This window comes from Coturnix japonica, chromosome 2, assembly GCF_001577835.2.
Source record: "Coturnix japonica isolate 7356 chromosome 2, Coturnix japonica 2.1, whole genome shotgun sequence".
Lineage (NCBI taxonomy): Eukaryota > Metazoa > Chordata > Aves > Galliformes > Phasianidae > Coturnix > Coturnix japonica.
Window position 1 is genome coordinate 124,798,116 of NC_029517.1, and position 21,938 is coordinate 124,820,053.

The following is a 21,938-nucleotide window of genomic DNA, read 5'->3' on the forward strand; positions in this document are numbered from 1 at the left end:
GGACGTGCTGGAGCCCCACGTCGTTCAGAGGGCGGTGTGACACACACCGTGCCCACAGCCGGCGCTGCACCACTCGCTGACAGCACAGCGCAGCGCAGCGCAGCGCAGCGCAGCACAGCACAGCACAGCACAGCAATCGAGCGCTTTCATTTGGGAAGCGGTCCCTGCGCAGGAGGCTTTTAGGCGCACGAGTTCGGCCCTATTTCCCGCTGATGTCACAGCACAAGGGCTTTCCCGGCGCTCTGCTCTGTCACAGCCGAGCCGAAGCCGCCCCGGCCCGACCCCGCGCTCACCCCGGCCCTGGTCCCTCCGGGGGCGGCGGGGGGAGCGGAGGCGGCGCCGCACACTGTGACGCCCCGCGGCCCCGCCTCGCCGCCCGGCCGGGCCCGGCCCCGCGGAGGGAGCGCAGAGGGAACATGGAGGCGGCGGCGCGCCGGGGGGCCTGGCCGGGCCGGGCGGCGGCAGGAGCGGGGCGGTAGCGGCTCGCCGGGCTCCGTCGCTGCCCCCTTGGCCGCCCCTCCGCTCTCGAGCCAGGCGGGAGGCGCGGGCGGCCCTTTCCCCTCGCCGGGGGGATGGCGGCCCCGGGCCCCCCGCAGCTCCCGTGGCTGCGGCTGGGCCCGCGGCTGCGGTCCGGGCTGGAGGTCGCGCTGCGGGTGCCCAGCCTGTTCCTCATCGACGCCATCTTCAACTCGGCCCCGCTGCCGGGCGGCTCCGTGTGCGCCGCGCTGCTGGCCGTGCTGCTGCGGCTGCTGGGTGAGACACCGGCCGGGCCCGGCGGGCGGCTCCGGGCCGGGCCCCGACCTCGCTGCTCCCTCGGCCCCCCCTCCTGTTCCGTCGGGCTCGTTCGGAGCTGCTGTGCCGCCTCGGGCTTCTCCTCAGCCCCTTCCCCCGGTTCTGACCCCTTCCCGCTGCCCGCTTGCTGCTGCCCCCCGTTCTTCTCTCGCCGCTCGTCTTCCCCCTTCTTCTGCCGGCCGCAGCGCTGTCTCTCCCCGTGGCCCCTCTCAGTATCCCACACCCGTCCCTGTCCCCGCGCTCTCGATGTGCGGCCTCAGCTGCAGGACGATGTGCTCGTGTCGTGCTTTCTGGTGTCCTCGCAGCGAACGGGGCCGTGGCAGCCACCCGAGCTCGGTGTGCCCGCTGTGCCCGCTGTGCCCGCTGCCGGGAGCCGCTCGCGGGGTCTGGAGGCTTCCACAGCGTGTGGCAGCCATGTGACGCCGCGGCGGGGCGTTTCATAGGCGCGTCGGTAGCACTGCCGGGTCCATTACAGCGGGAATGGCAGCTCAGAAAGTGCCCCGAACCCAATTCACAAACTCCAGAGCTCTTTCAGTCGGTTATTTTACAGCTGTATCTGCCCTGGGATGGAGGTGTAACACCGCTTTAACACTGCGGTGCTGAGGGGTTGTGCGCCCCAGGTAACTCTGCCTGCCGCTGTGAGAGCCAAACTGAGCTGCAGTGGGGATGTGGCCCGTGACAGGAAGGAACAGAGGCACTGAAATGCAGCCAGGGGCTGTGCAGGCCTGTGCTGTGCTGCCTTGGTGTGCTGCCCTGCTGCTTGTGGTGTTTGTGTCAGGAACAACAGCAATGGCAGGGACAGGCTGGTACAGCTGGCAGGGGAGAGGTTACGAGGGAACATGGGGACGGTGTTGCAATAGCAGAGGGGGAAAAGGGTAGAGCAAAGCAGGGCAGCAGGCAGGAGGAGAGCCAGGAAAAACACAGAGCAGGAGGCAGGGGTTTGGTTTGGGCCGCTGCTCTGGGGGCACAGGGCAGCTCTGCAGGCAGCTCCACAGGGCAGTGGGCACAGGAGCATCTGGGCAGTGCTCTCAGACAGCAGGTTTGAGTTTGGGTTGTGGGAGCCAGGAGTTGGACTTCATGATCCCAGTGGGACCCTTCAGTTCAGGGCACTGTGTGATTCTGTGCCTTGTTGGCAGCAGTTACCCCCTCTTGTTTCCCATTTCTGGAGCTTCTGTTCTACCTTGATGTAATTGCTCAGAGTGCTTCTCACTGCTACGCAGTCTCTTTAAAAACAATGACGTTGCAGCACATCACTAAAGCAATTTGTGGGAGCCATTCGTTGTGCGATCCAGATGCTGTAGGAAGTGCCTTGAACTTGATCCAGCGTAAATGGGAATGGGAGATACATTATCAGATGATCTCTCTTAAGTGTGTGATAATGAGATGGAGTTATGAAGGAGCTCTTCAGGATGGTGTTTGTGATTGCTTTGCTGGAAGGGCGTGGGGGAAGCAGGTGATCCCTGCCTCCAATTGAGAGCTTTGGGAGCAGTTTGTGAGGGGCTGTGCTTGGGGACAGCTGTGGTTCTCAGCTTTCCAGAGACTCAATGCAATCGTAACCGCCTCAGGATGATGCTGAAGTCCTTCCGTGTGGGTCAGTCAGTAGTTATGTTTTTTCCCTGTGAGTTTAAGGATTACAGGGTGCTGCGGTTTAACCCAGCAGGCAGATCAGCACCGCACAGCTGTTCCATTGCTCATCCCCCCTCAACTGGATGGGGATGAGAATTGGTGGGGGAGGGGGAGATGAAACAAACAGATTGAGATGGACAGTTTAACGGGACAGAAAAGTGAAGGGAAAATAATAAGAGTAATGTAGAACACGGTTGCTCACCACCTTCTGACCAGTGCTAAGCTGGTCTCTGAGCAGTGACAGCCCCCAGCCAGCCCCCACCTCTACAGTACAAGAAGCTGTAATGTCCTTTGTTCTGTGCAGCACGGCTCAGAGAGACCAAAACATTGGTGCGTTATCAGCGCTCTAATCTGAAATCCAGAATACAGCACCAGACCAGCTACTGGAAGAAACTGAACTCTGTTCCAGCTGAAACCAGGACACAGAGTTGGGGCTTTGCTGTTGTTAGGACACGCTGAGATATTTATGTTGGATTTGCTGTGTGTAAATACAGGTGAAGTTGCCCTTCTTGTCGCCATTTGCTGACTTTGAGCAGCTAATCTTAGCTGGAGAGACCTGATAGCTTTCAGGAGTGGTGTCGGACAGCTCTGAATTACTCTGGGAGTACATTTTACTTCAAGAATACTAACAGGCGTTCTGTATGACTGTTAAAAAGCTTTACTACAGGAATGCTCAATTTGATTCTTCCTTCACCTACTTTCTATGCAGGTGCGTTGGGTTGGATGTGTTGGAGAACCAACTGCCGTGAAGTTTTTGCCCTTAATCTTTCAGGCTAACCTTGCTTTGTCTCTGCTGCTCATCTTTCAGATCTCTGCATGCGCTCTGTAAGCATTGCCACTGCAGCAGAACCACTTGGTCATGGCAAAAAGATGGATGGTGTGCCATGGCAAAGGAGTGCTCCCATCCCCTGCCAGAGCACCCCTTAGTCTCTGGGGTCTTTTCAGGTTCCTTGTGGGCCTTGGCTTCTCCATGTGTATTGGCAATACATGTTGTACGTCTTGCTACGGACTGAACAGGGGAGCCTGTAGGTGTAGCTTTTATCAGCTCACTGTAATGTTGTTTCACAGATGTCTTGCATGTGAAAGGTCAGTATCTTAAGATGATGTGCAGTAGTAAGCTACAGACTTGCTACTGCAAGGAAGAGAAATGGATTTGTTGATGGGCATGTTTGACTCTCCTATGGATGTTTATTATGGTATGTATGAAAAGGCAATGAAACGGTCAATCTTCTTTTAGAAAGTGTCTCAGGAGTTGGAGCTTTTCATGGAAGGACTGAGCATAAGGCACTTCCTGAATGACTGTTCTTCCCTCAGCCAACTTCCCAAGGTTAATGATTAGTTAAGGAAACGTTCTTACATCAGCCAGTGCTGCTTGCAACGAGTACCTTTAGGATGCAGTAACTTTTTTGGGAGTACTCTGCCTTTTGCTATTAATTCTTGTTCCCTCTTCCCCTTCTTACTCCTACCACTTCTTCCTTGTTTTCTACACCTGTGTTCCAAAAAATACACACACTGTTGCTCAGTTCTATTACAGGTGGATTGGCCAAAGCTTTTCAGAGTGCCTCACCTGGTGGGGTTACGTCAGAGTAACTGGGTGAGGTAGGAAAGCTGTTAGCTCCTCGGTGACTGCTTGCCTCATCCTTTAGCTCTCTTTCATGCCTGTCCTCAGAGAAAGTTAGTCTAGACTGTTCTGCAGGCTGTCCTGGCGCTTTGACCAATGTGGGTGTTTGTAGTTAAGGTGCTTTGCTCAGGTGAAGAGGGGGCTCAATATTGGGTAAATGTGTAAGATCAATGAATTGCTAAATCTGGTAATTCTTTCCTGCTTCTGGAGTTTACCCACCCTTAGATGTCAGGGCTGGTCAGGGAAGGATCTTTGAGGACTTGGATGTTGTCACTGCTCCAGTCTGAAACTGCAGATAGACTTAACAGTGCTGACTTATGCTTAAATTGTCTTTGCGTTACAGCAGTGCACATCCGTATTAAATACAGATGATAGAATAGAATCATAGATTATCCTGAGTTGGAAGGGACCCACAAGGATCACGGAGTCCAACTCCTGGCTCTGTATGGACCACCCAACATCCAAACCTCATGTCTGAGAGCAGTGTCCAGATGCTCCCTGCACTCAGGGCTGTGCCTGCTGCCGTTCCATGCCGGCTGCTTTGTTCAGTCCTCAACCCTGCCTTCCCCAGATGAAGTGGTTCTGTAGTCTGTTCTCTGAAGATAGCATCATTGCTAGTGCAGAGTTCTGAGTGACTAATGGGAAAGTGATAAATGAAAGAAATGTTGCTGCGAAGCCAATAGGTAAAATCTGTTGCTCAATTTCTGCTGAGAACTAAATGGTTCCCATCTGTTTTTAGGTGTCTTTGTATCCAGCATTGTTCTGGTGTTACAACAGCGAGCACTTTTCAAGTTTTATATGATCGCCTCGGCATTTCTGCTGGCTGCAACTTCAGTGTTGGTGAATTACTATGCTTCTTTGCACATAAACTTCTACAGTGCCTACTACACAGCAGCTTTTGGAATTCAGCTCTTCCCTCATAAAGGACCTTCGCTCTGGATGGCGCTCTCCATCCTCCAGCTTACCTTTGGGATTGGATACGTTACGTTGCTGAACATGCAGTCCTTATACTCCCAGCTAATCATCCTGGATATACTGATTCCTATAGTTGGCTTGGTTGTTGAACTACCTTTACGTGTCCGACAGATACTAGTTTTTATTTCAGGCCTAGTGCTGACACTGAATACCACAGTCATTTTAGTTACGAAAATGAAGTGGTTCTATTACTCGGTGCGGTATGTTTATCTGCTGGTAAGGCACATGTACCGCATTTATGGATTACAGCTATTGATGGAAGATACATGGAAGAGGATTCGGTTTCCAGCCGTACTGCGTGTCTTCTGGCTGACGAGACTTACAGCACAAGCTGTGGTATTGACATATGTTGTAAAGATGGCTGAAACTAATACGGAAGACAAATTCTTCTTTATATCATGGGATAATTGTTGGGAACTGATCTGCAGCCTGATAATAAGTGGGTGTGATTCTACCTTAACTGTGTTAGGCATGAGTGCTGTCATTTCCTCCATAGCACATTATCTGGGACTTGGCATCTTGGCCTTCATTGGGTCGACCGACGAGGACGACAAAAGGCTGGGTTTTGTAGCACCTGTTCTGTTTTTCATTCTGGCTCTGCAGACTGGTTTAAGCGGACTGAAACCAGAAGAAAGACTGGTTCGTCTGAGCCGCAACATGTGCCTTTTGCTAACCGCAGTCCTGCATTTTATCCACGGAATGACAGACCCCGTGCTGATGTCTCTCAGTGCCTCCCACGTGCCGTCGTTCCGCAGACACTTCCCCGTGCTGTTTGTTTCAGCCTGCCTTTTCATCCTGCCCGTTCTGCTCAGTTACGTCCTCTGGCACCACTATGCACTGAACACGTGGCTTTTCGCAGTCACTGCGTTCTGTGTCGAGCTCTGCCTGAAAGTCATCGTTTCTATCACTGTTTATGTATTGTTTATGATCGATGGCTACTACAACGTGCTGTGGGAAAAACTGGACGATTATGTCTATTACGTTCGCTCCACCGGCAATATTATTGAGTTTATATTTGGAGTCATCATGTTTGGAAACGGAGCTTACACAATGGTGTTTGAATCAGGAAGTAAGATCCGCGCTTGCATGATGTGTCTGCACGCGTACTTCAATATCTATTTGCAAGCAAAGAATGGCTGGAAGACTTTTATAAATCGCAGGACTGCTGTTAAGAAAATAAACTCCCTTCCAGAGGTGAAAGGAAGCCGGCTCCGTGAAATAGATGACGTATGTGCAATCTGCTACCACGAGTTCACCACGTCTGCTCGCATTACTCCATGCAACCATTACTTTCATGCACTTTGTCTTCGGAAGTGGCTGTACATTCAGGACACTTGCCCCATGTGCCATCAGAAAGTGTACATTGAGGACAAGGAGAACGCCAACGTCTCTAACAACAACGGGTTTGTGCCACCAAATGAGGATCCTGTACAAGTTGTAGAAGAAGCTGCTGATGCTGAAAATGAATTAAATGAAGATAATGATAGTTCGGATAGTGGTGAAGATGATGATGACAGTGTGGAACAGCACTTGAATGAGACTCTTAACGCTGACTCTGACTCTCTTGGGTGATTAAGATGTCCTTTCCTAAGCCGTGAGGTATTCGTTTAGCATTGACTCAAACAGAATAAAGTATCACTTCGTAGTTATTGTACTTTAAGCACAACAGCAGTATCTCCGTGTTGAGTCTGTGAATGGTGGTTGTTTACTGTGGTGTGTGCTACTGTAAATATACCTCTAATTTTTGCTGGTCTCTTTCACGACCACCTTAAATTATGTACATTATTGTACATGGAATAAAATGTTTTCACGTTTTTAAGATGGTTGGAAAAACACTCTTTAATTGTTGTAGTGATAATGCTGTGCCAAAGACTGCCTACCAGTAATCCCTGATCAGTGAGTTATGGATGTTAAATGCTGGTGAAAACAGACTGTTCAGCGGGTTAAATCAGAAACGAAAAGCTTGAACCAAAGCAGCTTTACTTAACAAATTCAGTATTAGCAGAGCTTTATCACTTAAAAAATAGCGAGTTGTGTTTAAAAACAAAACAATGAAAAGCTTAGGTTGGTAGACTTAACACTACAGCATTTGCCTAAGTGGAACAAAAGACGAAACTGCTAAGCTTTCTGGTAAAGTAGTAAGCATGCACTTGATTGTTCAGCACTTCTGAATTACCAGTAGTAACTTGAAGCATTCTACATGTGAACTCAGCAGCCTGGTATTCATTTTGCAACGCGTGCAGGTATTAACAAGAGCTGCTAGCTTAGGCTATTCTAGAAATTGATCCCGAATCTTGATGAAGAGGAAATAGGGCTCGGAAACTGTACCAATGCAGACCACCTTTTTTGAAATCAGCTTTAATCTTGTACAAAAAGCACTACATCTTCGCTTCTGTTGATAAGAACTTGCAGATAGGATCAGTCTTAAATTTTTGCAATATATTTACTAAAATTATGTTGAATAAATGTAAGAAACCTTTATATATTTGGGAAGAAGACTTTAATAGTGTTGTTATATAGAGTATTGGCCAACTCGAGTGGGTCATCTTCTCTTACTGCTGCCATAATTTCCAGTATTTGACTAAAAAAAAAAACAAAACAACAATAATAATTGATATTAGACTCTGAAAACCAGTACTGAATATCCATCAGAGTGTCACATCTGTGTGTACATCAGGAACCTGGAATAAAAACCCACTTTGAGAGCTCAGGGTGAGATGCTCTGATACAGAAACAGTTTCACTTACTAAAGTCAGTAACTTCTATTCCCTGGTCACTGGTTGCTCACTGGTACAGATTCATCTTTGGTCTTTTGACTCTTGTTCAGAGGTAATTAAACAGCTTTCTGTTCCAAAGAAAGTGTCATTTTGTGCATGTCTTTATCAGTGGTTTTGACTTTTCAGACTGAAATTCATTAACCTCCTGTCAGGGTTAAAGCGGCACTATAAACAAACTGGTTTATGGGAAAGCTTAAATCCCAGCTATAAACATAACAGGTTACCTCTACCAGGACAGCTCATTTCTGCTTCTCCTTTCTCTAGATTAACTGTGCTGGATACTCTCAGCTGTTAGTAGGAGATGCTAAATAAGCATTTTTAGAAGGCCTGGGGCCTTGGTATAATCCAGGAAAAGGAGGCAAGAGGAAGGTAAAGACTAGTATTAACACTCAGTAAGAGCAAACCGAGCCACAGCCCCTTCTCCTTATTTACTTGATTTTCTGTCACTGAAGTACAGGAGAAATCTGTATCTTCTGTACAGTTCTTTTCTAGCAGTAGGAAAAAAAATGTAACGTTTTTGTGGTGAAGATGAAGGACCTCAGTGGTGCGATTTGGGCTTTGGATTTTCATCTCAGCTTGGGCAATAGTTAAACTTTTTTTCAAGGAAGGCAGTAGAAAAAGTTGCTCCTAACTATTCCTGGAATGCCAGTGTTTTCCTAGATGAAGAATTAGTGCATTTCATGCTTGTGTTTTGCAGCCAAAAGGCTTCTTTATTTAAGAGTACTTTCAAGAAAAGATGCGGTAAGATCAGGCCTACACAGAAATGATAACTCCAAGTACCAAAGAGTGTGAGGCCTGAAGAGCTCTGGGAGGGCTTAAAGGTACTTGTCCCCATGTGGCTGCAGTGGGATGTGATGTTTTATTGCAATACTGTATGAAAGCTGCAGGAAGAAAGAAGCCTCTGGTGGATAAAGCTTCCACAAAAACAGCTTCCAAGGTGTGTGTAGCAGCTCTTAATACACACTGTATATAGATATCACCACCAAAAGGAAAAAGCTTAAAAAGAGCTTGAAAGTCTTCCCCACTTCGGTACCACTACCAAAGAAAGCCAAGTGGAAAAACCCTCCTGCCAACTGAGCTATATTAAACAGTAGATGTAACCTAAATATTAAATATAGTTTGTGGCCTCACACTAACTAACTTTCCTCTCACAACAGATCATGCTGCTTGAGAAGTCACAAAATGCCAACTCTCGCTGCACTTTCCCAGGCTTACAACGTTCTCAAGTTACTAATATACTACTTAATCTACTACTAGCAATGGTTGTAACTGATTTTAAGAGGACGGTATTTTTGAAATAAGGTTGAGTTAAACAAGACTCTTATTTAATTAACAACGACAAGCTAAAGTTTAGCACCTGTGTACTGCTGTAGGACAGGCTCCCAGCGCTGCTAGTGCTGGGGTGTCTGCAGCACTGTGATGAGCTGCAGTTCAGGCTGCAGAGCAACACAGAATGGTGTAACAGACACACCTGCACAGCAGCCTTGTGCAGGCAGCAGCAGAGGTCCTCAACTCCTGTGAGGCAAACAAATGTTCTCAGTGGATCCCTTCTGCATTCTTGGACTGGCCTCAGAAAGTCTAAAACTCTGATTTTCACTGAAACAGTGATACATTTCCCTGCTTTTCCCACCTCTGGGAGGATGCATTCTGTGAAGGTGGCAGAAAAGAGGCTTTCTGTACATCCAGGCGGTGAGTTCAGCAGCCCTCGGAGCTCACTCACTGTTCTCTACACTGACCACTGTTACTCATACCTGAACTCCACAAGATCAGTGTTTTATGAAACATTTGTTCCAGCATCACAGCAGAATGAAGGCAGGACCCTTAACCAAGTTCACATGATGGCAGCCTTTACCACAGGCACAGTGAGGCCTGAAGGGAACTAGGAGAAGCCCTATCAACATCATTTCTGTCTACTCCGTCTTTGCACTGTCTGTCTTCAGAGGACCGCATAGCTCCAGCGCTGCATTGGTTTTAGACATAACTGCAACTGACTGAAGCTTATTCAAGTGCAGTTACTTCACAGGGCTTAACCCATTTTTCAGCACACAGTGACAAGAAAGAAACAGTCAGTGCTGCTCTCCTTTTCAGGGAGCTTTCTGCATTCACAATTGTTGAAATGGATTAATTAAGTCCTTAACATACATATATTTTACAACCTATTAAGTTACAACCTATTAAGTAATCCTTGCATACTTTAACACATTTCAATTCATTTCTCTGTACTATCTTTCCTGTGAACTGTTGCTTTGTTTTCCCCTGTGAATGCAAAGTCCTTTCTGTAATCCTACAGGAGTGCATTTACTTACATGATATGGCAGGGCTCGTTTCTGTCCTTCAGGCAGTGCCCCGTCTCCCATTTCTTTTTGGTAGGAAATGTAGTTTTTACGTATTTCGATCCAGCGTGAGTATTTTTCACTCCACACCACGGTGCATCTGGTTGCATTTGAAAAACAGAATTAAGAGCAGGCAATCACTCGGCAATACCATGAGATGGATTAATCAACTACATCCACAGACATCAGTTCTTGGTGTCTCTTGAGGAATGACTAAAAGAGATTGGGGTAATTCAACACCTGAACAACCTTTGCATTTTTCTACCAGTATCTCAAGGTGTTTACCTTTCACAGTGCCATACAATAACACGTACCACTAATGGCTGATATAACAAAGATGGCTGCGTGCACTGTGTCTGTTCCAAGGACATTTCCTGTATTCCTTAATGCTTGTGCTCCATAAGCAATTAAGTTAAAGCATTCAGGCAGTTTGCTTTTTTTGAGATTCAGAAATTCCAATAAATGCAGCATTTTTTACTGTCAGTTCCTCACATGTGAAGAGCACACGCAAAGAAATCCCACGCTCTGAAGTCGCAGCTCATCAGCCCAAGAGAGAATGTGAACCTTCTCCCACAGTGCCCCATTTAAAGAGCTGCTGTTTGGGGTTGATATTACAGCTACCGCTGGCAGGTCCTCAGCCACTGCCCTGTCTGGCACTTCTCCAGCAGGCTGCACTTTAAAAGATAGTCGAGCAGGACTTCAGCATTTAAATGCAACTGAAAATCCGGGCTCATCAGTTCAGCCTGTCCATCTTCCCCTGTTATGTGGGGCTCTAACAGGCAGCTCCTTCCCTCCAGCAGAAAGCTGAGGAGCAGCACTAAAGAGCCCACAGACTGCCCTCCAAAACACAGCAGTGTGCAGTCCGTTCTCTGCTCCTCTCGGGCCTGCCTTATCACTGCTACGCAAGCACATCACGTTGCCCAACAGCACTTAAGTCACGAACTGCTGACCAAGATATAAACTCTTACCAGTCTCAATCATTAATCGTTCACTAGGAATTGATTTCAGTGCTTCCAAGTTGGCTTCTGTTTTCAATGAACTAGAAAATCAGAGTTTGGTTAAAAAACGTGCACAAGTCAGAACTTTGCCTGTTCAAGTGTTCCACAGCAAAAGCAACCTCCTAAACAACTTGAAGAACATTTTCTACATTTTAAAACGCTGCCTCTAAATCCAAACTCTGCACTGAGCAACAAACGTGGAGTTACAGGGGGAAGCTGGTTTGCCCCAGGGAGTGCACAGAACCCGCCTGCCCAGCCCCAGCTAACACTGCCACTGAGGCAGCCCAAGCTGGCGGCCAGCGACTGCTGGCTGTGTGAGCAGCAGATAGAGCCCATCAGGTGATGTCTGCATTACTCCCACACTGGACGTGGCAACTGACAACTAGGCTTGTTCTCTTTGTGATCTTACAGTAAGTTTGCTTCCACGCTCTATCACGTTGTTCATTTCCAAACAAGGATTGACTGCAGGGTAGTAGGAAGGACCCCAGGCCAGATTAGCTCGCTGAGTGGTGAGTTAAGAACTTTTTGTAGCTAAAAGATTAATGAGTGCAATTCTAAATCTGTCAGACAATTAAAGGCCTATTGAGCTTTGAAAACTTGACCTCATTGTTTAAAAGAAAATAATGAGTTCATTGCAGCTGACATTTTAAAATAGCTTTATTTCCTGTGAGGAACTTACCAGCCATTTATGCCAATGTAAAGATCCGAATCTATTAGAGCTGCTGCTTCTTCCTTTGTGCCATCAAAGGAATGAACCTAGAATAAATAGAAATACATACGCAGATATGTAGACTGTAAAACTCCGATCATTTAAGAATCATACAGTAGTATTGACTTGTGTCACAAATACCTTTCATTGGAATGCATTACACATGTACTCAAAGATGGGATATAGCTCATCTGACTCTGCACTGGGGCAAAGCTCAGGCTGGAGTCACTGGAATGCTGCAACAAAACCAGTTATCGCGTTTCATTAGCAATTAACGTAGGACAGGTCTATACTGTGATACTGCTTTTGGCCCACAAATTTCCTGTAGCCGATACCTGAAATCTGAGAGGCTACACACAAAAAGCAATGCTGCACGTGCTCAGTTTTTACATTCTTGCCTTGGTATTCCCTAGAGTAAGAGCTGATAATACTTTCAGCACAGACTTTAGTCCAAAGGAACCCATCAACCTACTGGTCATCCTAAGGACGAGAGGCAAATGACAGATCATAGGGTGTGAAATGGAACCCATATGGAAGCTGTGGTCCCTGGAGGGAGCAAAGAGAGCACCCACCTCCCCATGCCAGCAGATGAACAAGCAGATGCCAGCAGCAGAGGGTGCTCTTTGTGTCTCTGCTCGTTACCAGCTGGACTGGTACTGAAGGAAGGTACTGGTTACCAGCTGTCCAGGACTGAAGGAAGGAGAGACCACTCAGTATAACTCAAGAGCTTGGGGAAGGTTTTGTGATACCAGTGGGCAAACTTGGGGACTGAGACATCCAGACCAGCTGTGGTCTGACATCAGTAGGATACAATAATCCAATTCTTTATTGCTTTTGGAAAACCATGGCATGATGGAAAGCTGAAAGAGAACTGCTGGACTTCCTTAATAGTTTCATCTGAGGTTTCTTCCTGCTATGCTTCTGAATTAAAGTACACGATCTGAATATCTAAAGTCAGAAAGCAATCACAAGTTACATCTGGATGCAATTTGAAAATCACGTCTGATGTCAGAAGCAAACATTTGAGGTTACAGCTCCCACTGGGAACACACATCCAAATTATCTGTGGTCTGAAGGCACTGCAGTTACAGGCACCAGAGAATTGGGAAGAGGCCAATGTCAATTATAAGGTGCTTAAACTGTCCTCTGCTAGGCCAAGAAAAACTGCTCACGTCAGCTTAGAGCCATGTCTCAGCCCATCCTCTTCCCTTGCAACATAAAACGGTTGAAGAAGCAATAAAAATACTGAAATCCAGATCTTTGTTTTTATTTTTAAAGTGGATTGGGTTGCAAATATTAATTTACAATAGCTGAAAATACCCAACAGGAAGCCTACGCAGATTCCACAGCAAACAAGAAGTCACACATTAGCAATGATATTCACATACACCCTCCAGCCCCACATAGATGCACATGTATGTAAAAATGAATGCCACAGCAAAGCCTGTACTTACCACTCCTCCAACAAATCTATCTCTGTTTCTTCTCATTATGTCTGCAACATAAGATGAGTAAAAACATAAGATGGTTTTGTAACAGACCAAGGTGAAAGATCCCTGTTTTTCACATAGAGGGTGGTGATGCAGTGGAACAGGCTGCCCAAGATTGGTGGTTGGTGACCCTGCACATAGCAGGGGATTGAAACTAGATGATAGTTGTGGTCCTTTTCAACCCAAACCACTCTAGGTGTCCAGATTTTTCCTATTCAGAACTCATTACTGCTTGAAACCCTCATGCAACACCCACCTAAAAATTCAGCATGTGAGTTCCTGCAGTGAAGAAACATGGGCAGCCTTGTTTGCTCTGCCAGGTCAAACTGTTTTTCAAAGTACCTGTAAAATAAAACATCACCTTTCAGCAGAGATTCAGTCTAAGACTGAATTAAAAACAGCCAAAGAGTTTTTTTCTGGTGCTCGTACGCTTTGGTCCTCCAGAAGTAAAGAATGAATCAATGGATTTGCCACGCAGAAACTATCATCCATTCAACAATTTAAGCATTCACATTTAAAAGAAACTTGTTTGCTGAGGGATATTCATGCAGCAGTGATGAGCACAGATAAGAAGTGGCTAAGAGCATCAACTCTGGAAGGACGCACACACACACACATATATATGGTGAGCACAAACCCCTGAGTAGCGCAGGTGCTGATGGAGATGGGTTTTATCTATTTTTAATGGCAAAGGAACTGCCTGTTCTCTCCACATGGTTCTGAAATGCCAGAGATGGAAGAGAGTGTCTATCATACTCTATACAGAGACCACTATTTCAAGAAGTATTTGTAAAAGGTGGGAGGGGGTGAGTGAGGGAGTGCTGTTATAGCCTCCAATAGCCCAAATTAATCCTCAGAGTAATAATGCAGAGTTTTTGTTTGCTTTTCCACGAAGGTCAGCCTTGTCATTCTTGGGATGAAACAAATACCAATATCACACATCTTCTGCCCTGTTCTGCACACTGTCTTCGCTTTCCCATTCTTCAGTGGTTCTCCCTCCTTTGTGTGCCTGCATCCTCTCCTTTTTGCTCATTTTTATTCTTTTCCTACCTCCTACTTCCAGTATTCCCCTTGAAGGAGCAGTACCAGCAAGGCAGCCTTCTGTGAAGGCAAAGACGTGGGCAGAGGGCAGGCAGCCAGGCAGCCAATTCCCCCATGCAGTTTGTAAAGTCAGCACTGATTTAACCTCCTCTCCAGTAACCTGCTGCTAGTTCTGATCCCCCAGCATTATTACTTACAGTTTCTCTGTCTGCCACGCTACACCCAGGCATGAGAATGACAAACACTCCTCTAACGCTCCTCACTATTTTCTTTGTAGTTAAGACAATGTGCTTAGTCTAGATTGACTAAAATACACATTTAATTGCAACTGATGATTGCTCTCACAGTTAAATAGCTACAGTTGTTTGATTACTGGTGTTGTTTTGTTTTAACAGCTCTTTTCATTCTTCAGACTTGCTTCATATGAAAATGAGGTTTTAAGAGACTGAGCTGCAAATAATCCCCATAAGTAACTACTGACGTAACTTTTTACCCACAAAACCAATATCCTTCTTCAAAGCTGAGAGGGAGGCAATGCAGCTTTCTTCCTTTTCTAGCATTTCTATTCAATTTCTAATTCAATTCCTATTATTCTAGGGAATATTTGCAGTACTACATTCATACGGTAAAAGACGTGGTTAACTCTTCCTACCGATCACTTGTGGCGATTAGGAAAATACACAGCTCACCACTGCCCCCCAGTGACTAATTCTACCCATAACAGCAACCTGCAACAGCTCATCAGTCTCCTTTCATTGGAATTTCTCACTTGCCCCTTCCACCACCCACCTTCTCTATCAAGGAGAGCTGCAAAGGCTGTCAGTACAGTAACGCAGGCTGGTGTTAGAGGCTGCCGTAGCTCCTTTCACTCAGTATGTTTGCTGCATACATTACTTCAGACCACAGGTCTCTCCAGGTACTCAGATGAAGGTATCAGCCCTCAATTATCTCAGCTAACACTGCCCTTCGTAAAAGCTTCCTTCTCTCCACTGCTGACTTTATCCTTTCTGACAGTTCTGTTCCCTCCTCTTTGCCTTCCACTCCAACAAACTCATTCTTCCTTCACGTACTACAGTTACATTAATTCTTACCAAGAGTCTGCAAGACTGAGTATGAGCAAGAATGAATAGCTGCCATGTCTGGGAACCCTGCGATTCTGATGGATTTTATAGAAAAGGACACGTTAAACCAACACTACGAGGGAAGCAAAATTCAGAGCTTGCTCTAAAGTCACGTTTTCTGATACACAAAAAGATCTTCAAATTGCAAATGTCCACCTGACAAAAAAGCCATCCGGTCCAACACAGGAAAGAAAACACTGACGTACAGTGATACAAGTCAACTTACAGCCATCAAGTTTCTTACTTGAGCTGGGTGTCCTTTGGGCAAAACTCTAATCTGTCGAAATCTACAATTGGAAAGAACAAAGCCCGGGTTAGTTGGGGTTCAAGGATTGAGACACGTGTTTATACAGATCACTACTGAAGGACTAAGAGAGCACTTACCGAGGCCACACTCTCCAACTGCTTTTACCTTCGTCTTATTCTTCTCAATCAGATCTTTTAATTCTGATAAATACTGGTCAGGGTTACTCTGCTCAAATTCCCCGCAGCGTGTAGGGTGGCAGCCAACCGTGCTGTAAAACATATCTAAAGCAACACAATATTAGATGGTTTTAAGAAACAAATATCATGGGTTCATATGAGCTACAGCCATTACCTCTGCCTGGACTTTTTTTCCACTGCTTGTACTTTTAAAATCAAACTCCCTCTGACCACCTTTATCTCCTGTGCCTCCACGTTCATTAGCTGGGACAGCATTTTGCAAGCGATGTCTGACTCACCTACAAATCCCATCTAAATGACCTCAGTACCAAAACAGAAAGACACATTCGGCGCCTTTATGAAGAATGTATGTACAAAATACGCCTTTGTGTATATAAAAATATTCATATAAATACATCTGTACTCACACATACGTGATACACAACACACACAAAGTCTTAAGCAACAGGTTGGCCAGGTGACCTCCTCTGGTTCATTCCAATCTGAATTCTGATTCTCTTCTGTAAACAGTACTTAAATGTGTATAAATATACTAATTACTTAAACAGAATGTGTATTTAAGTAATTAGTGCTATGATAACTACCCAAATAGGGAGGGACTGACTACAAACAGGAATGAGAGCAATGACCAATCCCTTCCAACACCCAGAAATCTAAATAGTGACATAAAGCTGTAGGCAATGCACTCATCCCACTCTGAATCCTCATTTTCAATTTTCATCTGAGATCCTGTTAACAAGTCCAGGGGCACGTCCTTATACACTCTTAATTTAGGAGGCTCAGGGGAGACCTCATTGCACTCTATAACTTCCTGAAGGGATGTTGTGATGAGGGGTTTGGCCTCTTCTCCCAGGCAACAAACAGGACCCGAGGAAATGGCCACAAGTTGTACCAGAGGAGGTTTAGAATAGACATAAGGAAAAACTTTTTCTCATATAGAGTGGTCAGGCACTGGGATGGCTGCCCAGGGAGGTGGTGGAGTTGCCGTCCCTGGCAGTGTTCAAGAGGTGTCTGGATGAGGAGCTATGAGATATGGCTCAGTGGCCTGTGGTAGCAATGGGAATGGGAGGACAGTTGGACTGGATGATCTTGCAGGTCCTTTCCAACCTTGTGATTCTATGATTCTAAGATTAATTCTGTGAGATTCTGAGCAGTTTCAATTTCTGACTGACAAGAAAAGTCTGAAGCAAATATACCATTGGTGTGTGCCAGCTGCAATGCATCTTTACTGTCCTGGAGACTCCCACCTGTAATTAAAAACTGGAAAGAAGAAATAGTGTCAGGATGTTCTGCTCTGAATATCAAACAGGGTGTTTAAGAAAACACTCAGAGAGAACTAAAAATATAGGCAGAGAACATAACAAGACAATGATTAGTGTGTATATATAGCAAAGCTTCATACATCAGTAATGAGATCCTAGATCCCCCAGGCCCATTCCTCTTGCCAAGGAGGGTTTATTTCTTTATTTCTAATACTCCAGCAGTGTATGAGCAGTTCAGAACAGCATGGAAACTGTTCTATTTTAACTCTTCTCTTTGCCTTGACACTTCATTGAATTTAGAGGCACACAGAGGCAGGCTGGGCTATGATAACTAAATAATGTGGTCCATTGCAAACAAGTTACGAGTTACAAACCTGCTTGCTCACCATCATTGAGTTTCAATATGTATGAGCTACCATTTACTAGCAGCACTGTACCATAACTGCAAAGTGGGAGCAGCCTAACACAGGACAATGTAACTAACGTGGAAACTTCTGTAGCGATTTGCTACAACAGGTCAGAGGAGAACATGTTTCTATTGAAAATGCCACCTCAGCACAGGTCACACACAGCAGCACTGGATTAAAATCATTAGTGCCTAATGATCAGTGCAAGTTAAAGACAACACCCTCTGCATGCAGTACTTTCACGTTATGGTAGTGAAGAAAGTTGCCACATTCTCCTTTGCAATTTCCAGTATAACTAGTTCCGGTGGTGGAGCACTATGAAAACAAAGCATCAGAAAGCAGGTAAAATGCCTAAAAACCTCCAGCTGCGAGGAATTACCTTTTTAACACCAACTTTGACGGCTCTGTCTACCACATCCAAAAGGTCATCTGCAAAAGCACACAGAAACATCAATACATTCAACTGCCGAAGTTTCAGGAGCCAGCTGAACTTCTTTGGAACGTCAGATGACATTCGTGCAGCTCCCATCACAAAACAAACCAACCAACTTGGCTATATGGACCGTGAGCCTCCTGCTTCGAGCCTCAATATGGAACGGACAGCCGGGCTCGGAGGAAAAATAAGCTAATAGGGAATTATGAAGAAATACGTACCTTGATGTTTGCGTGTTCCCCTGTAGATCCCCCTGAACATGGGATCCGTGAGGTTAACGCCGATATCTGCCAACAGAAACCCCACACATGGAGGTGGGCTCATTGTGAGGAGCGACCCGAGCCGCCCCTCAGCACGGGCACCTCCCGCACCACAAGGGGCTCATACACAGCCGGCGTGGGGCTGCACATCCCGACCCCATCCCGACCCCATCCCACACCCGGTCCCACACAATCCAATCCAATCCAATCCAATCCAATCCAATCCAATCCCATCCCATCCCATCCAGTCCAATCCCATCCCATCCAATCCCGTCCCATCCCATCCCGTCCCGTCCCATCCCATCCCGTCCCCTCCCTGTCCCCTCACCCACGATCTTGTGGCGGCTCATGGCGGCAGTGCTGTGGGCTGGGCGCAGGCGCAGTCCCCTCCCGTCCTTCCCGTCAGCCCCGCGGGTCACTGAGCCATGGCGGCCTACCTGACGCACCAGCAGAAGGTGCTGCGGCTGTACAAGAAATCCCTGCGGCACCTGGAGTCCTGGTGCATCCACCGGTGAGGAGGGGAGGGGAAGAGAGGGGAGGGGAGGCTGCTGTGGCGCTGGGAGCGGTCCCGCTGCGCTTTGTCCTCTGCCCCCTCCCGCTGTGGCCCCAAGGCCTGCGGCCCGGCACTGCCTCAGTGTGTGACGCCCTTTATTTTAACCTCCCCGTGTAGTGACAAGTACCGGTACTTCGCCGTCCTGCTGAGGGATCGCTTCGATAAGAACAAGGATGTGAAGGACATGGTGAAGGCCACCGAGCTGCTGCGTGCGGGCGAGGAGGAGTTCTGGGCCAACCAGCACCCACAGCCCTACATCTTCCCCGACTCGCCCGGCGGAACGTCCTACGAGCGCTACGAGTGCTACAAGGTGCGTGAGGAGCTGCGGGCTGTGCTGGGTGTGTGTGTTAACCCTGCAAATGCAGTGTGGAGCCCTCAGTACAAAAAGACATGGAGATTTTGGAAAGGGTCCAGAGGAGGGACACAAAGATGATCAGGGGGCTGGAGCACCTCCCCTATGAGGACAGGCTGAGGGAGTTGGGTTTGTTCAGCCTGGAGAAGAGAAGGTTGCGGGGTGACCTCATTGCAGCCTTTCAATACCTGAAGGGAACTTACTCCCAGGAGGGGAGTAAACTCTTCGAAAGGGCTGATAATAGCAGGACTAGGGGAAATGGTTTTAAGTTAAAAGAGGGAAGATTTAGGTTGGATGTTAGGGGGAAGTTCTTCGCTAGGAGAGTGGTTAGGTCCTGGAACAGGCTGCCCAGGGAGGTTGTGGATGCCCCGTCCTTGGAGGTGTTCAAGACCAGGTTGGACGGGGCCCTGGGCAACCTGATCTAGTAAAGGTGTATGTTTGGTGGCCCTGCCAGGCGGGGGGGTTGGAACTACATGATCCTTGAGGTCCCTTCCAACCCGGGTCATTCTGTGATTCTGTGTGTGAGAGGGAAGGACGGACAAACAGGATCCCAGAAGGACGAGGCGGTTTTGCTTTCTTGGCATTACATTTGCTTTCTTTTAATGCATGATGCGATGTCAGTACCCACCTAGAGTGTGCATGCTCCCTAATTCTCTCAAGTTTGGAAGGAAGTGCTGACACACAAGGTGAGATTTTCTCTTTTCTTTCTCTTAACAGCTTCCTGAATGGTGCCTGGATTACTGGCACCCTTCAGAGAAGGCCATGTATCCTGATTACTTTGCCAAGAGAGAGCAGTGGAAGAAGCTGCAGCGGGAGAGCTGGGAGAAAGAGGTCGGTGTTTGCTCGGTGCTTTTCTTAGTAAGCATTTGAGTGACGTGTAGCTCTGATCTTGGGAAATATTTAAAGTGCTGAACGCGTGCTGTGGTCTGCATTAAGCTGTGCTTTGTTAGAACGTTTATCAGCATGAAATGCTGGCGTGGTTTAAATGCGCACACAGATCTCAGCATTATGGCTTTGAGGCTGAGGGAATTGCAGGTTAGAGCTGCACCTGCAGCCTGGGTAACAGGTTGATGACCAAAGATTCCTCTTCACCTGCTGTGGAGCTCCGGACCCTTCCTGGTTGCAGCTTTGCAGATGAGTTGCCACAGTTTGCACCGTGTTGGAATCTGGGCTGATTTCTGGTCAACTTGAACTGTACTTCAGTTGGACAAAGTTGATAGAACAGTTAAAATGTAGAGAAATAATTGAGTTGTATGTCATGTGGTGCGTCTAAGAGAATTAACACAGTGGCAGCCAGCACTTAATGCTGCTTATAGAAGCCTACATTAATGACACCTGCAGGCTGCTGGGGGCTTGCAGAAATGGGTTTCCTGCTGACTCGTGTGGAAGGTTTTTAGGACTTGAAATTAACTGGTGGTTTTCAAAGCAGCGAGAAACACAGCCTGTTTAATTTAGCAATGCTAGGCATGAATTTGTAGACCACTCTTCGCTCTTGAAAATTTGTTCTTAGTTATTTAACAGGAGCCTGCAGCGCTTACTGAGTTTGTGAGTGAACAGTGAGAAGCATTAAGCCTGTCTGTTGGCAAAAGGCCTTGCTGGTGTTCTTTCCTCCCAAAACAGGGATTGGTTCCACCTGCAGCTGGGTGCTGAAAACTGCAGCATTGAAATGGGCTTATCTGCACTAAAGTGGCTCGGGGGGGTTTTTTGTCTTCTAGGTGAAGCAGTTAGAAGAAGAAACTCCAGCTGATGGCCCGAAAACTGAGGCTTTGCCTCCTGCTCGCAAGGAGGGGCACCTGCCACCGCTGTGGTGGAGTTATGTGACAAGACCCCGTGAAATTCCCATGTAAAAGCATTACTGCATGCAACAGTTGAAGTGATGGATCTCTAACAGGCAGTATGTGTGCCGGCTATGTTACTGTAATGCAAAATAAAGCCAACTCACGTGAAACAGGTGTTTTTGTGATACTGCTCAGTGGTACCATGGATGTGCTTCCAGTTCATGCAGTGTAGAATAGGTGACTGTTAATGCTGACAATGTGTACCTAAGACAATATGTACCTAAAGAGTCAGCACTGAGCAGCCAGTGAAGGAGTCTTCATGGGATCCTGACGCCAGAGTGAACTTTCAGAATGCTGAATGGTTTTTTGGAACTTATTTTGCAGCTTTTGTGGCAAGCTGGGAAAACTCAACTTCTGAGACTGAAAAAGTGGCCATGTAAATTCATTTTACCAGAGAAAGAATGTGGATCCAAAGGGGCAGAAGACTTACTGGGCAATGGGATCCAGCTATAAGCAATTGAACGTGCAGCAACAGAGGCTGGAGCGTATTCCTCACTTTGGAGGAGGTGGGAGGGAAGTGGGAAGTGGGCCTGGATGAAAAATGAGTGAGCAAGTGATACCAGAGTGACACCCTGGACTGTGCTGTGAAATACACACAGCTGTGCTATAGCTGGAATGAACATTTCATGTGTGATTTCGCACCCTCCATCCCAGTCTGTCAACCAGCCGCTTTGTTGTTGCTGTAGAACAGAGCAAGGAGACCCTCCTGACTTCTGCAGGCTCCTGAGATGGTCCGGCTGCCCCTCCCTGCCCCTATGGCTACTCTGTATGGCAACGCTGATGTCAGACTGGATGATCTTAGCGGCCTCTTCCACCCTTAGTGAACCCTTCTGTGATTTAAAGGCTGAACAACTCCAAGTCCTCCACTGCCACACAGGCGTTGGGAGGCACTGGAAGCTCATGGGG

General features: G+C 47.0%; 3 protein-coding genes across 8 annotated transcripts; 2 read left to right on the top strand and 1 right to left on the bottom strand.

The window, feature by feature from the left end:
* Positions 1-439: 439 nt before the first annotated feature.
* On the top strand, positions 440-6,833 carry RNF139 (ring finger protein 139). 2 transcript variants are annotated; one of them, XM_015856262.2, is made up of 2 exons: positions 440-753; positions 4,779-6,833. In XM_015856262.2, the coding sequence occupies exons 1-2, from the start codon at positions 573-575 to the stop codon at positions 6,584-6,586; spliced, it is 1,989 nt and encodes a 662-aa protein (XP_015711748.1). In that variant the 5' UTR covers positions 440-572; the 3' UTR covers positions 6,587-6,833. The 2 variants fall into 2 exon arrangements, with proteins under 2 accessions (XP_015711748.1, XP_015711749.1); XM_015856263.2 differs by lacking the exon at positions 440-753 and adding an exon at positions 810-3,614.
* Positions 6,834-6,977: 144 nt separating this feature from the next.
* On the bottom strand, positions 6,978-18,692 carry TATDN1 (TatD DNase domain containing 1). 5 transcript variants are annotated; one of them, XM_015856266.1, is made up of 12 exons: positions 18,618-18,692; positions 18,251-18,316; positions 17,976-18,025; positions 17,124-17,187; positions 15,868-16,011; positions 15,728-15,770; positions 13,578-13,663; positions 13,286-13,326; positions 11,802-11,878; positions 11,093-11,163; positions 10,098-10,224; positions 6,978-7,595 (listed from the first exon to the last, which is right to left on the bottom strand). In XM_015856266.1, the coding sequence occupies exons 1-12, from the start codon at positions 18,637-18,639 to the stop codon at positions 7,493-7,495; spliced, it is 894 nt and encodes a 297-aa protein (XP_015711752.1). In that variant the 5' UTR covers positions 18,640-18,692; the 3' UTR covers positions 6,978-7,492. The 5 variants fall into 5 exon arrangements, with proteins under 5 accessions (XP_015711752.1, XP_015711753.1, XP_032298791.1 ...); XM_015856267.2 differs by having other exon boundaries at positions 18,622-18,658; XM_032442900.1 differs by lacking the exon at positions 18,618-18,692 and having other exon boundaries at positions 18,251-18,444.
* On the top strand, positions 18,678-21,145 carry NDUFB9 (NADH:ubiquinone oxidoreductase subunit B9). Its single transcript, XM_015856269.2, has 4 exons — positions 18,678-18,800; positions 18,960-19,152; positions 19,912-20,025; positions 20,910-21,145. Exons 1-4 carry the CDS (start codon positions 18,715-18,717, stop codon positions 21,039-21,041), a joined length of 525 nt encoding a protein of 174 aa, XP_015711755.1. The 5' UTR covers positions 18,678-18,714; the 3' UTR covers positions 21,042-21,145.
* Positions 21,146-21,938: the final 793 nt, after the last annotated feature.